This window comes from Mycetomoellerius zeteki, unplaced genomic scaffold (genome assembly GCF_001594055.1).
Source record: "Mycetomoellerius zeteki isolate Tzet28-1 unplaced genomic scaffold, Tzet1.0 scaffold821, whole genome shotgun sequence".
NCBI lineage: Eukaryota > Metazoa > Arthropoda > Insecta > Hymenoptera > Formicidae > Mycetomoellerius > Mycetomoellerius zeteki.
This window is the reverse complement of record NW_017257853.1, coordinates 104,565-117,079: the sequence shown is the minus strand read 5'-3', so window position 1 is coordinate 117,079 and position 12,515 is coordinate 104,565. Positions and strand designations below refer to the sequence as shown.

At 40.1% G+C, this 12,515-nt stretch overlaps 3 protein-coding genes across 5 annotated transcripts in view; 1 reads left to right on the top strand and 2 right to left on the bottom strand.

Annotated features, from left to right (window-relative positions):
* LOC108729969 (putative uncharacterized protein DDB_G0282129) overlaps positions 1-471 on the bottom strand; it is a 43,570-nt gene extending 43,099 nt beyond the window's left edge. The window contains exon 1 of the mRNA XM_018459382.1: positions 49-471. Coding sequence (XP_018314884.1) covers positions 49-471 — 423 coding nt within the window. The remainder of the gene's footprint in view (positions 1-48) is intronic.
* A 3,037-nt stretch (positions 472-3,508) lies between these two features.
* Positions 3,509-8,942, bottom strand: Droj2 (DnaJ heat shock protein family (Hsp40) member A4-like). 2 transcript variants are annotated; one of them, XM_018459421.1, is made up of 5 exons: positions 8,653-8,942; positions 6,728-6,907; positions 6,346-6,643; positions 5,920-6,259; positions 3,509-5,837 (listed from the first exon to the last, which is right to left on the bottom strand). In XM_018459421.1, exons 2-5 carry the CDS (start codon positions 6,857-6,859, stop codon positions 5,408-5,410), a joined length of 1,200 nt encoding a protein of 399 aa, XP_018314923.1. In that variant the 5' UTR covers positions 6,860-6,907; positions 8,653-8,942; the 3' UTR covers positions 3,509-5,407. The 2 variants fall into 2 exon arrangements, with proteins under 2 accessions (XP_018314923.1, XP_018314924.1); XM_018459422.1 differs by having other exon boundaries at positions 6,728-6,904.
* Positions 8,943-9,754: 812 nt separating this feature from the next.
* Positions 9,755-12,505, top strand: RpS24 (ribosomal protein S24). Of its 2 annotated transcripts, XR_001936961.1 has the most exons (5): positions 9,755-9,852; positions 10,224-10,292; positions 10,379-10,702; positions 11,337-11,410; positions 12,334-12,505. XR_001936961.1 is itself a non-coding variant. In XM_018459424.1 (4 exons), the coding sequence occupies exons 1-4, from the start codon at positions 9,850-9,852 to the stop codon at positions 12,334-12,336; spliced, it is 399 nt and encodes a 132-aa protein (XP_018314926.1). In that variant the 5' UTR covers positions 9,755-9,849; the 3' UTR covers positions 12,337-12,460. The 2 variants fall into 2 exon arrangements, 1 of the variants encoding a protein (XP_018314926.1); XM_018459424.1 differs by lacking the exon at positions 11,337-11,410 and having other exon boundaries at positions 12,334-12,460.
* The last annotated feature ends 10 nt before the right edge of the window (positions 12,506-12,515 follow it).

Below are 12,515 nucleotides of genomic sequence, written 5' to 3'. Positions count from 1 at the left end.
CCAGCCGATCGCGGGGGTGGTGGTGGTGGTGATGACATTGTTTCCTACGTTGCTATCGTCGGCGCAATATACGACGGTTTTGGCGGGAAAGGTCGTCGTAACCGCCTGCGCCGTCGCCACCTGCGGAGCCTGCAGGATACCGGCGTACTGCGTCGTCGTCTGTTGCTGCTGTTGCTGCTGCGGCTGCTGCTGCGGCTGCGACTGATAACCGACCGCGATAGCGGCAGCAGCGGTCGCGGCGACATTCTGACCCACCGCCGTGGCGTACGCAAAGTTCTCCCCCGACACGTATACCAGAACGCTGTTCTGCTGTATAGGTTGCTGCGGATGATGCGATTGTTGCTGTTGCTGCTGCTGTTGTTGTTGTTGCTGCTGTTGCAGCGGCTGCTGCTGTTGCGCCTGTTGATGATGCTGATGGCCGTGACTCGGGGGAGCAGGGAGCGTGGACGGCTGCTCAGGCTTGCCGGCCATGGTCCAGGTCCAGCAGCGCGGCGGATGACCCTGACGACACCCACGACATCACTGGCACGACGTGGCACGTAGCTCGTCTACGTGGAGACACCGGCGGCGGGTACTGCCGCATCCTCCGTGACACCGGCTCACGATTCTTCACGCGCTCGACAATGACGATGAACCTCCTGCGGGTCCACGGGTGCTCGCACTCTCGCCGATGTTCCTGCACGTACACGTACCGTTGCGTCTCTCCGCGTAGAGGCACACGTAGCACGACATAATATTACGTCAATCGCGCGACGAACATGGATACCTCCCGGGGATGTTCCTTCCTTTGGTGAAACGGCGAAAATCGCGTTCGACTCTCTCCTACGTCGCGCGTCGTACTCGAAACCGGTGCGTGTTTGGCGCGCGTAGTACACGCTGTCGCTGCCCGCCGCCGGTCAATGGCCGTCTAACCTCCTTGACGCGGCGGGGATCGCCGGGCATGGCGCGGGACGCGCCGACGACGATGTGTTTTCCCTCCCGCAGTTGGCTCGCCTTTCTTCTCCTCCTTCTCCTCTCAGCCTCCTTTCCTGAGGATAGACGCACGCTCGTCAAAATGTCGCAGCTCGCGTCACGTCGTCGCACGCGAACGCGATCGGAATTCGAAACGCCGCCGCATCGGATGTCGAAAGCCGGCTGATCGTTTTCCTCCGCGTTTCTGTCACTTTCTCTCTCTCTCTCTCTCTCTCTCTTTCTCTCTCGCTTCCGCGGTGACGTTTCACGTAAATTCCTTTTGCCGCGCGGGCGAGCGTTGCACACGTCGCGAGTCGTTACGTAGCATGATCGTGCACGAGGTGGTGGCGACGGCGAGCAAGGTCGCGACTGCTGCTAACTTCACTCGAAACTCTCATAGCCGGCGGGCCGACGCGCGTAGGCGAGCCGCTTGTTTATCGGCGGGGAATTACGTCTCGGAGCAAGCGGACGAGAGAGAAAGAGAGAGAGAGCCTTACGTACGCGCGCAAGGTCTCGCTCGCGACTCAAGGTGACGGCCCCCGTAGTTGCCGCCACCCGTTTGCTTTGCCCCGCTCCCCGCCGGAGCGACGACGCGACGTAAAATCGACGGGCCGAAGATTCTCCCAACTGCGCCGCGGCTATATTCACCATGGACAATTCGAAATCGGAGCGCGCCGACTTTTTACTCGGTTCCTCGCTTACTCACACACATACACACACACTCTTTCTCTCTCTCTCTCAATCTTTCTCGAACGTTAACACCCGGCGAGACGTGTCAACGTTCACGGTCCGCGCTTTACTCACAGCCACTACACATTACTCCGTCCACGATCGAGTCGCGTTACAATGCACTCCGAACGAACGCAAAGACGCCCGCGCGCGCGCGCGCGCACTCAATTATGTCATTACGCAAAACGACACACTGCTTGGGTATATCTCGCCGAAAGGCGAGAGGCGGGGAGGGGAGGGGAGGGGGGAACCCTCGCACGGTCACGCGACAACGATCCCGACGAATGCGCGAGACTCACGATGATAACACGGCCGAACGGCGTGCCATCTCCCTCGACACTGACTGCGTACGCGGGTTTAATCGCGCCGGACTCGGCTGGAGTCGCCTCGAGTCGGCGCTCGATCGGTAATATGGCGCGAACGCGCACGCCGTACAAAAAACACTTTACGCCGCTGCTCTGGCGTAACGATTCGGGTTAAATCGCGCACGGACGGACGAACGTCGTGTTATGACGCTGTGTCATCGTCACAGCAACAGCAGCAGCAGCAGCAGCAGCGAGTATCACGACCACCACCACCAACACTCTTCCACCACCACCACCACCGTAACTACCATTTCCCCACTGGCTCGTACCACTACTACTTGATATTACTACTACCACCACCACTACCGCGAGCGAGAGAGAGAGAGACAGAGAGCGCGGTTACGAACTCGGGTTAAGTTAACTAACCCTCTCGAACACCTGCGCGCTACTCCGTTTCTCACGGGGGACCTCACCTCACCTCCCCGCTGTCGCGCGGTTATTATGTTATTTTTCGTGACGAGCGATGGTAGCGGCGCGGACACGGCAACGACTACGCGCCCTCGTATCGCGTTCGCCGTCCTGCGTTTAACGCGCCCGATCACTCACCGCCGGCCGACACGAACGTCGCGCGGCACCGCAGCCGTTCGAAATGCCGTGCCCGCCAGATGCTCTGCCCCGTCCCCGTACGCTACGCTCTTTTCGCGTAACTGATATTGAAAAAATATGGCTCCCACCGCATACCCAGAAACCTCTGCGGCATCCCGACGGCTGCCTCGCTGCCTCTCTACCTCTCTCACTCGAGCCACTCGCACGTCACTAAGTACGTCGCTAAAAACATCGACCCACACGACGCGAAGCATCGCGAACGACGGTGTCGCTATCCATCGGACGGGGCAGGCGTTAATTTCGCGGTCGTCCCCGCGGGCTCACGGATATCGCCCTCTCTCTCTCCCTCTCCCCCTCTTCCTTCCCTCGGTAGAATCGCGATGACTCTCTCTTTCATGCGGAACGATTGAATCCGCCAGTCACAGTCAAAATAACGAGCGATTCATGAATCGACGTTTCATAAATCTCTTTACTACGAATCTTCATTTAGATCGATTACAAATTGGCAAATAATTGCAATTTTATAAATTTGATTAGTCATCGAATAACGATCGAATGTGCGAATTAATAAACACAATGAAATATCAATTTTTTTATCACTTTTAATTTCATTTTTCATTTCTTAATTTTATGCCCCCCTATTTATTTTACTTATTAAATTTTTACAATTACTTAAAACAAATTGAAATAATAGAATCTCCTGACACTTAAAATTTAATTTTGATATGTAAGCTATTTTTTAAATAAAAAATCAAACAATCTTGTAAATTAAATATATTATTACATCATTAATTTGCGCGTTTATTTGCGACGAATTAGTAATAAATTGAAGGAAAATTACATGAAACAAGTGTTTCGAGTAATTAAAGTATGTGAGGAATTTCAGGTCCGATTTTGCAAGGACGTAAAATCGATAATCCCATTGTACAGTTCCAAATTTATTTGAGACGCTCAAAAAAAGTACCTAATCAATCACCAATTTTTTCCTATAATAAATAAGATTACAAGACATATGTGGCTATTTATTAAAATTCGCTATAGTAACTGCGGACGAGTACCATGTATATAGTAAATTATGTGTGAATGTATATTGAAAGTATATTAATTTAATATAGTACAACAGGATCTATGAATTATCTAGATCTCTAGAGCATTTGTTCATGCGCGTTTAGATGAAGATATGGTGAAAATGACCGAATAAATTTGTAGAAATATATCTATTATGAAAACATAATATTTTGTTTACACAAATTTCTAGTAAGGAAATTACTAAAGTGATAATCATTGATTTTATTAAAATATATAATAAAATCTCTCAGCGTCGGCAAATGTAAAGGAAAATGGTTAGATTCGACACAATATAATTGCACAAAGCTGCTTATAAATACGCGCAATCGTCCACACACACAGGAACCTGATTTCCCATTTTATTTGCTTTGTTCGCAAACAAAATTCTATGTTTCCATTTATCATCGTCACACACCAGTATACAAAAGCGACTGGAAAAAATTAAATACTACGAATATGGAATAATGTCCCACTTTGAAAAGTTTCTTCGAGATCTCTAATACAATTGATAACATTAAGGCTTTAACCAAGCATAGTTTATACCGTTTCACATCGATTGACACATCCCGATATTGTTATTTTAAATTCTAGAAAACTGTAAAAGATAACAATTTTCAGACTTTAAGGTTTGGAGTAATCAAGTTTGCTGTTATTTTAATATCTGAAAGAAGTAATCGTGTATACGGATAATCCATAAAATTGAACTAAATATATATATATATTTATGAAATTTAATTCTAACTTTAGCAATGTAGTAGTCACTGTCGAACAGCTAACTGGTTATTGGAGCGATACAATTGGTCAAACAGCAGAGACAATGGCGATGTTTGAGAATATATGCCTTTCATTATATTGTAACGATGGATATCGAAACCTTTACGTTACTTTACTAAATAAATTTAAATTTTCTTATCATTGTGTAATGATAAGTACATACTTTTAGTAATCCTCTATTAAAAGAAATAACATGAATATGTGTAGACGAATGTTTACAATAAGCGAAAAATAAGTGAAATTTTGATGAAGCCTCTTATTGAGTAGCGAACGAACGATGTCCATCGATTCATCCACAGATACTGATAAAAAAATAAACGATATTAACAAAGGGCGCAAGAATATGCAATTATTTCTTTCAAGAATTGATTATAATTTATTCTTTAAAGAATTTAAAGTTATCATTTCAGACATTATATTAAAAATGAGATTTCAATCAGACTGTGTCGCTTGCTGGAAAGTACCAAACTATCAGATAATCACTGAATGCAAGAAATGAGAGATTATCACTATTTATACTGCAATAGTACCATTCGTATTTATCCTGCGGTATCCGCAATTCTCCCATTCATTCCTACATTGCATTTCATAAAATATCAGAAATATATTCTAAAAAGTAGCTTAAAAGTTTCAACGAGAAGCCTCTCCATAAGAGATATCTCAATAAGATGCATCTAGTAAAATGCTTGATCATAACGAAGCTTTTCATAATAAGATTGCCGGTGATAATTGTTTACTTTCAAAGTCGTATAATTTTCATGTAACTGATAAAATTAAAGAATCAATAATTGCAGTACTCACTGGTTTTTTTTGCATATGTCCAAACAGTAGAATTATATCTTTCTCGCTCATTGAATAGTTGGCTTACATATCCATGTTGTTTCTTTCTTTAGCATGATACAGAATCGAGCGAATGGGACAGAGTTTGAAATGAAAGAAACGGCTATGTTTATTACAGGGTTAGTGTAATCAAATTAATGTGTGGCACATTGGACTCGCGATGGACCTCCTTCGTCCTCTTCGTACGCTTGTCTCGTGTCTCTCCGCCTTTGCTCCTGCTCAGGATCCAAGTCAGTAAGTAAACACTCCTCGGCACCATCTGGAATTATAACCTCTTCCCTCGGCGGCAGACATTGTTCCAATGACGGAATAAGCGATGGGTCTATGCTCTTCGGGAAATTGACTATAAATTGTATTATAAGTCTGCCATGTGTAAATGGATCTTTGTAAATCGGCATGCCCTCGTTCAAGATGCATTTCAAGTCACCGTGTTTCGTCACAGTGCCGGGAAGTGAGGTTATCACTAGATCTCTACCATCCAAAGTACGGATAACTTTCTGGAATCCACATAATGCCTCTACGAGTTCTAATTGCATCCGCATAATCAGATCATTTCTTGAACGCCTATAATTTAATTGATCGCAGCAAGTAATTAGTAACAGTTAAATTAGTTCTCTAATAAATATTCCATTGAAATACTACTAACTTGAATACATCATGATCTTTTTCTTCAAGAAGAATAACTATATCGCCAGGCTCCAAGTCTGGTTCCTGATCACCTTCGCCACTGAAAGTTATCTTTTGACCATCAACCATGCCTGGATCAACGTGAACCTCAAGTATCTTTCTATCTCTAATAGTCTTTCTTCCATTGCAGTATTTGCAACGATCACGGGGATTAATACGTTCTCCCTGTCCTTTGCAATCTGCACACATGGTTTGTAAATGTTGTAACATTCCCGGACCTAATTGCTGGATTTGTACTTGCAAGCCGGAACCATGACACGTTGAACATTGTTCAACAGAACCTTTCTTTCCACCGACACCTAATCGGAAAACAATAGAGATCATATTCTCCGTATCTACACAGATACAGACCTTTTTAAAATTACAATCTTCATACAACCGTTACCTTCACATTTCTCACAAATAACATTCTTTTGCAGAGCCAGTTTACGCACAGTTCCTTTGTAAAGTTCCTCCAGAGAAACTGATAATTGATGCATTACATCTTGACCTCTGCGTTCTCTCCTCCTCGCTCCCCGTCCGCCAAATCCTCCTCCAAAGAACATATCGAAGATATCCATAGGAGAAGAGAAGCCACTACCACCCATGCCACCTTCTTTCAAAGCCTGCTCGCCACCTTGATCGTAGATACGCTTCTTCTCCGGGTTTGACAATACTTCGTACGCTTGAGAAATTTGTTTAAACTAAAACATTTTATAATATTTAATTATATTAGGTTTTATTACGCGTAATCAATAAGTATTTTAAATGATAAGATTTGTACAAACCTTATCTCCTTCATTAGGATTTTTATCAGGATGGTATTTTAGAGCAAGCTTTCTATAGGCCTTCTTCAAATCTTCCTGCGAGCATCCAGGCTTCACGCCCAATACGTCATAAAATGTAGTCTCCTTAACCATTTTCACAGTGTGTTAAGTAGTTAGTGTTATATTAAACCACTCTTGCTGCTGTAAACAAGAAAAACTACTATAACAAATGCTTTAATTTTTTATATCACCATTAAATACATAGGTCGATCTGTTCTTTGTCGCTGCACTGGATTGTACTGAAACTTTTTATATCTTGTTTGACACCAAACTTGGAATATCTATATCTTTTTCTATTTTAAATGGAATACATTTTGCGCAATAAATTCAAAGTTGCTACAAAAATAGACCTGATGATATAATGCACCTGCACAAAAAATTCTGTCAAAATGTCAAACTGCAGATAAAATGACATCAGAGAATAGGAGGTACAAATTCATTATACTGATGAGGCAAACAACTCTGTTACAACATACATGCGCAAGACCAAAAAGGTAGACGAGTTCAACTCATAATTAATTCATAACTTTAAATGCGAAATGCATCATTTTTATAGTGTTGCATAATTTAATCTAGATAGATAGAAGATGATTGACTCATAAATTTCAATTATGGTCAAACAATAAACAAATGTAACTCTTTTTATGAATATTTAAATTAATAAACGTTCAAGTTATATAAGATACAATGAGCAACAAAAGAGCATTTAGCACAAATGAGAAAACTTCTGGCTTAATGACCTTGAGTTTCGAATTGTACTTGTAGTTAACAGCAAAAATGACAAAACTGAAAACAGGGAAAGTCTTGTTGAAGCATAAATGCTCAATTTTACCAACATTCGTTTCTTCCTCCCTTTTCTCATTTTTATCGCGACTGATTTCAAGCCTCGCAACGCATACAGACGCTTTTTTACGCAGTTTGCATGCGTTTGCAGAGGTAGAAGTCGCGCGTTCGCTCATGAATTCAAAGAATATAAAACATCCATGCGGGATTCATGCGAATTTCAAAATGGCGTCTACAGTACAGGACTGGGAGTATACGATTGAATAGACCAGCGAGCGGAGTATTTTAAAAGGCGAGGCGCGTGCTGTGGACGCTTCGCGAACAAAGACCGCCTCTCCGAGCTTTCTAGAGCCTTCCACTTTCGCGTAGATGTATCGAGCACGCGGGTTCCCAAGTCGTACGACAAAATCGGTGTAAGCGTTTGTCAGATCGCTCGTGACGAATTTTTATGCTCGACGCACAATTTACGCTATCACGAGAAAAACACGTTTTCCTCGTGATAAGCGAATCTACTTTTTCTTTTTCTTTTTTTTTTTTTAATCTCAATCTCCTTTTCTCAGCAGTAGCCGATGCCTCGGTAAATCGTTAATCGACACGAGTCGGGCAAGCTCGCACGCAGACTTGGTAGGCAGGTTACTGGCTTCCATCTTTCTTTCCAAGCTCGCTGCCGCAATGAGAGTACTCGCCTGGCGACCAGCTCAATTCCCGCTTCGTAACGTTCATCAATGTGCAACCGTGCGAAATATATCATCGCGCAACCTTCGACCGTCCGCCAAGGCGCTCCTGCCCCCCACACCCCTTCACTGGCTTCGATGACCGTTACGCAGAGCTAGGCCAGGAGAAACCGCGACGAAATTCCGACGTGGATAGTGATTTCGGAAAATTTTCCAAGTGTCTACGCCTCACGCGAGCACGCTAATCATCGATTACGTTTCTCAGGAAAGAAGAAAGAGGACGAATATCGCGAGCGGACCAACCGATCGATCGATCGCGCGACTTCGGCCGCCCGTTGTTCGCTCCCGGTCCACGCCATCAGATCGGCGAATGGATCGTCTTTGATCCCCCTGACGACAAGAATCCCGCGATCCGCGAGAGTTACTTACCTGCGTAAACGACGAGGAGTGTCGCTGTAAAGAATGACCGCGCACGTTTCGTACGACGCTGATTCCGCCTTCGCGTCCGCGTCACGACGTTTCACGTACCAAACTGAGCTCACCGAGCCCGGATTTCGTCTTCCGTGCAACTCCGTGCGCCCACGTCGCCTACCGATATTGCCGCCTGCAGTGTATGTTCTCGAAACTTCCTAGAGAACGGCAGTGGTCAACGTCGAGCCGACGGCTGAGCGCCAATCAGCTGCCGACGTTGGCGGAAGCGCTACGCGCACAGCGTCGGTCTCTTTCGGAAGTTCCCTCACAAACTCGCGCGTCGATCATGCAGTTTAACGGTCGATATATGACACTTTCTCTTTAAACATTAGTATTTTCTAAGGATGCACCAGATATCCGATATCTGGTATTATCCGGCAGTTTTTTACTATCCGACCCGATAGCCGGATATCATTGATATCCGGGAATATATCCGGTTGAAATTTTATATCATTAAATTGTTGATTTGTTATTGTATGTTTTAGAAATGAATATGCACATTCATAATGTCATATTAATATCTTATTGTTGCAAAATTACAATTTTTTCTCTACGACCCTTCTTCGGTTTTTTTTTTAGAAGACAATTTCCCGAAATCCGGTCGGATATCCGACCGGATACCGGATATTCGGTGTCTGGTAATTTTACAATTCGATGCATCCCTATTTTTTTCTATTTTGTTATAACAAATTTTATATTATAGACTTCTATACTTTTGTGTACAATAATTTCGGCCATATTTTCATTTTTGTTAATTATCGATTATGAATGATCCAAAATTATTATGGAGGAGTCGAAACGTCTAATTAATTTTGTTATATAATAAAGAATTTGAACTTGCACACAACACCTGGTGTTGGTTCCGAAAATGTTGACTTAAAATTTGATCAAATTCCTATATTATGTCAAATGACTGGAGAACCTGCTTAAATACTTTAAACTGTTTGAACGTGACATCTTGAAAATTAGATGGAGGATTTTCAATCATTTTTAATCGATAATGTCGATCGTAAATATAAACAATACAGATTAATTTTTCTAACGTAAAATACACGCGGATGCCGATGTTGCCGTGCAATTTTTCGTAGATGGCGATATACGTTTCCGTACGTACCTTTTTCCAAGCGGTACGCTAAACAACGATAACCGATCAAAATGGTATGTAACTTGTATCGAAGAATTCTTTAGTAATCATCCAACGAAACGTGCAACATTCAATTAAATATTTAACAATGGCATCTAACAAAATACGTATTGTGTATATCATGTTCAGAAAGTATCAATTACGGACATAGTAAAATTAATCTAACACGACGTGACATAACCTCAATTGAGTAATGCATGTTTGTAATTGTTTGTGACCATTTGTAACGCTCTATGGGATAATAAATCATAAAATTAACTGAATTTTTTTTATCTGTCTACCAATTTATAGTATTCGTTATTCTATTTCGATACACTGAAAATGTCTAATAAGTAACATAATCTAACCTATAAATAAAGAAGTGTATTTTGATTTTTGCTTACAGACGGAAGGTACAGCTACCATCAGGACGAGAAAATTCATGACCAATCGGCTTTTATGCCGAAAACAAATGGTGAGTGTGAGACTTCAAGTATCCGTGACATCAATCCATCGTTACAGATGAGAATTTATATGACAATTTATTTATTTTGATTGTAGGTCGTAGATGTTATCCATCCTGGCCAACCATCAGTTCGTAAGACCGAGATTCGAGAAAAATTAGCCAAGATGTATAAAGTGACTCCAGATGTTGTCTTTGTGTTTGGCTTCCAAACTAACTTTGGTGGTGGTAAATCTACTGGATTTGCACTGATCTACGACACCTTGGATTTTGCAAAGAAATTTGAACCTAAATATAGGCTAGCAAGGCATGGGCTCTTCGAGAAACAAAAACAAACGAGAAAACAGCGTAAGGAACGCAAGAACAGAATGAAGAAAGTTAGGGGTACTAAAAAGAGTAAAGTTGGAGCAGCATCTAAAAAGGTAGACAAAATAATATATTTCAAATATATTTCTTTCATAAACATTTCTTGCTCTATTACTTGAACGTTAATGTTATAACATTGCAAAAAATTTATTTATTCTATCTCTTAATGCTTTTCGGTATCAAATATCTTGTGCATGTTTCTTTCTTTTTTTAATCACATAGGTTTTAATTTAAATTTCTTATATCAAAATTGTCATTGTCTTTAAATTGTACGTTCTATCCAATGTTGTAATTTTTTCTTTGTTTTCATTCAGTTAATTGATTATATTAATGCACTACTCTATTTAATAAAATCACAGTTTATATATATTGAATTTTCTTACATGACATTTAAATTCCTGATATTAAATAGATAACTTTAAATACATGATAAATATTCATATATTTGTTAAAAAGTTACATTTAGTAGATTTGTAAAATTTGATTGGTTTAACTTAATATTTCTCACACATTACAGTAGTTGTGTCATGTGTTCTACCTATGATAGAATAATGACAAAAATGAAAAATATAAAGTATTTTTTTTTTATTGATAATATAATGTTCATGGGCAATTCAGAAATAAATTTTCCTTTGGTTCGATGTCTATTATGCATGCTACGGTGGTATACGCTTCTTATTCACATTCTAGGGAAGGAAATAAAGAAATGATCATCATTTGTACTACAGACTTCTGGAGGAGCAATTTCTTATTGCTTAATCAGGGTCAGCATGCAAATCTTTAAGTTTCATACTTTTGTTCTTTATTGTATGAGCATGCTAATATTTTTTTTATTCTTTAACAGCATAAATATATGATATATTTTTATGATTTATTTATTATTTTACTAATCATGTAATTCTAATATTCCAATAGTCTGTTAATACATAGTAATATAAAAATGTAATATTTTATTTTTATGATATGAAAATACAATAATCTTACATAGGCTATTATATTTTCGTATCATACAATAAACATCTTTGATGATGTAGAGTGTAGATTTAGAATGTATAATTAGATATAGAACTTAATTACTTATATTTGCATTTTACTGTGTAATAATTTAATTCTGAACTTACACTAACATGTTGTCTGTATCACTGCAATTAAAACTAAAATTAAACTTTTGCTACAGTAATCAAATTGTTTTAAAAGTAATTATTACTAAATTAGATTACATCCTCCAAAACAAAAAAAAAAAGAAATTAAGCTTGTGGTTTATAATTAACTTTCCCTTGCTCAAAAACTAATTTCAATGAATCACAAATATATTAACAAAGTAACAAACAATTTTATTTTATTTTAAAGTTTATTCTGTGTTATATTTGCGTTTTATATTAATATAAAATTAAGTATGCATGAAAATTGCTAATGTTTAAACAATTTTGTGTGTGAAAATACTTGAATATTGAATTATTATATATTGAATTTTTTTAGTGCATATATTTTTTATATTTAACTAATACACTTGAAGGAGAACATGCTTTATGTGTCAATTACAGATATGTAAATATATGTGTGCTATCCTATTGCTACAACTATTTGTATTAAAATTGGTTATGTGCATGTTAAAAAGTTGATTTTAAATAAGAAAAAAAGATATATTATTTTTTTTAATACAGACACAATTTTTTTTCTATTACAGTAAAAGAAGCCATCTTGAAGACCACACAATCATCGACGTAAAAGTTATTATATTTTATTATGGAATAGCGCCGAAATTATAATAAATTTTACGGAATAAACGTGTATTCTTCTTGATGAAAACCTGTTTATCACATTTTTCTTGACATCTCGTAACAATGCCTTGTTAAAAAATTTATATTG

Bases quoted from the DNA above. Each gene is read 5' to 3' on its own strand.
- Droj2 (XM_018459421.1), bottom strand. From the start codon at position 6,859: ATGGTTAAGGAGACTACATTTTATGACGTATTGGGCGTGAAGCCTGGA. The intron at 6,644-6,727 runs GTTTGTACAAAT...AAAATGTTTTAG, and splicing joins ATCCTAATGAAGGAGATAAG to TTTAAACAAATTTCTCAAGC. The intron at 5,838-5,919 runs GTTAGTAGTATT...ATTAAATTATAG, and splicing joins AAAGATCATGATGTATTCAA to GCGTTCAAGAAATGATCTGA.
- RpS24 (XM_018459424.1), top strand. The intron at 10,293-10,378 runs GTGAGTGTGAGA...TTTTGATTGTAG, and splicing joins TTTTATGCCGAAAACAAATG to GTCGTAGATGTTATCCATCC.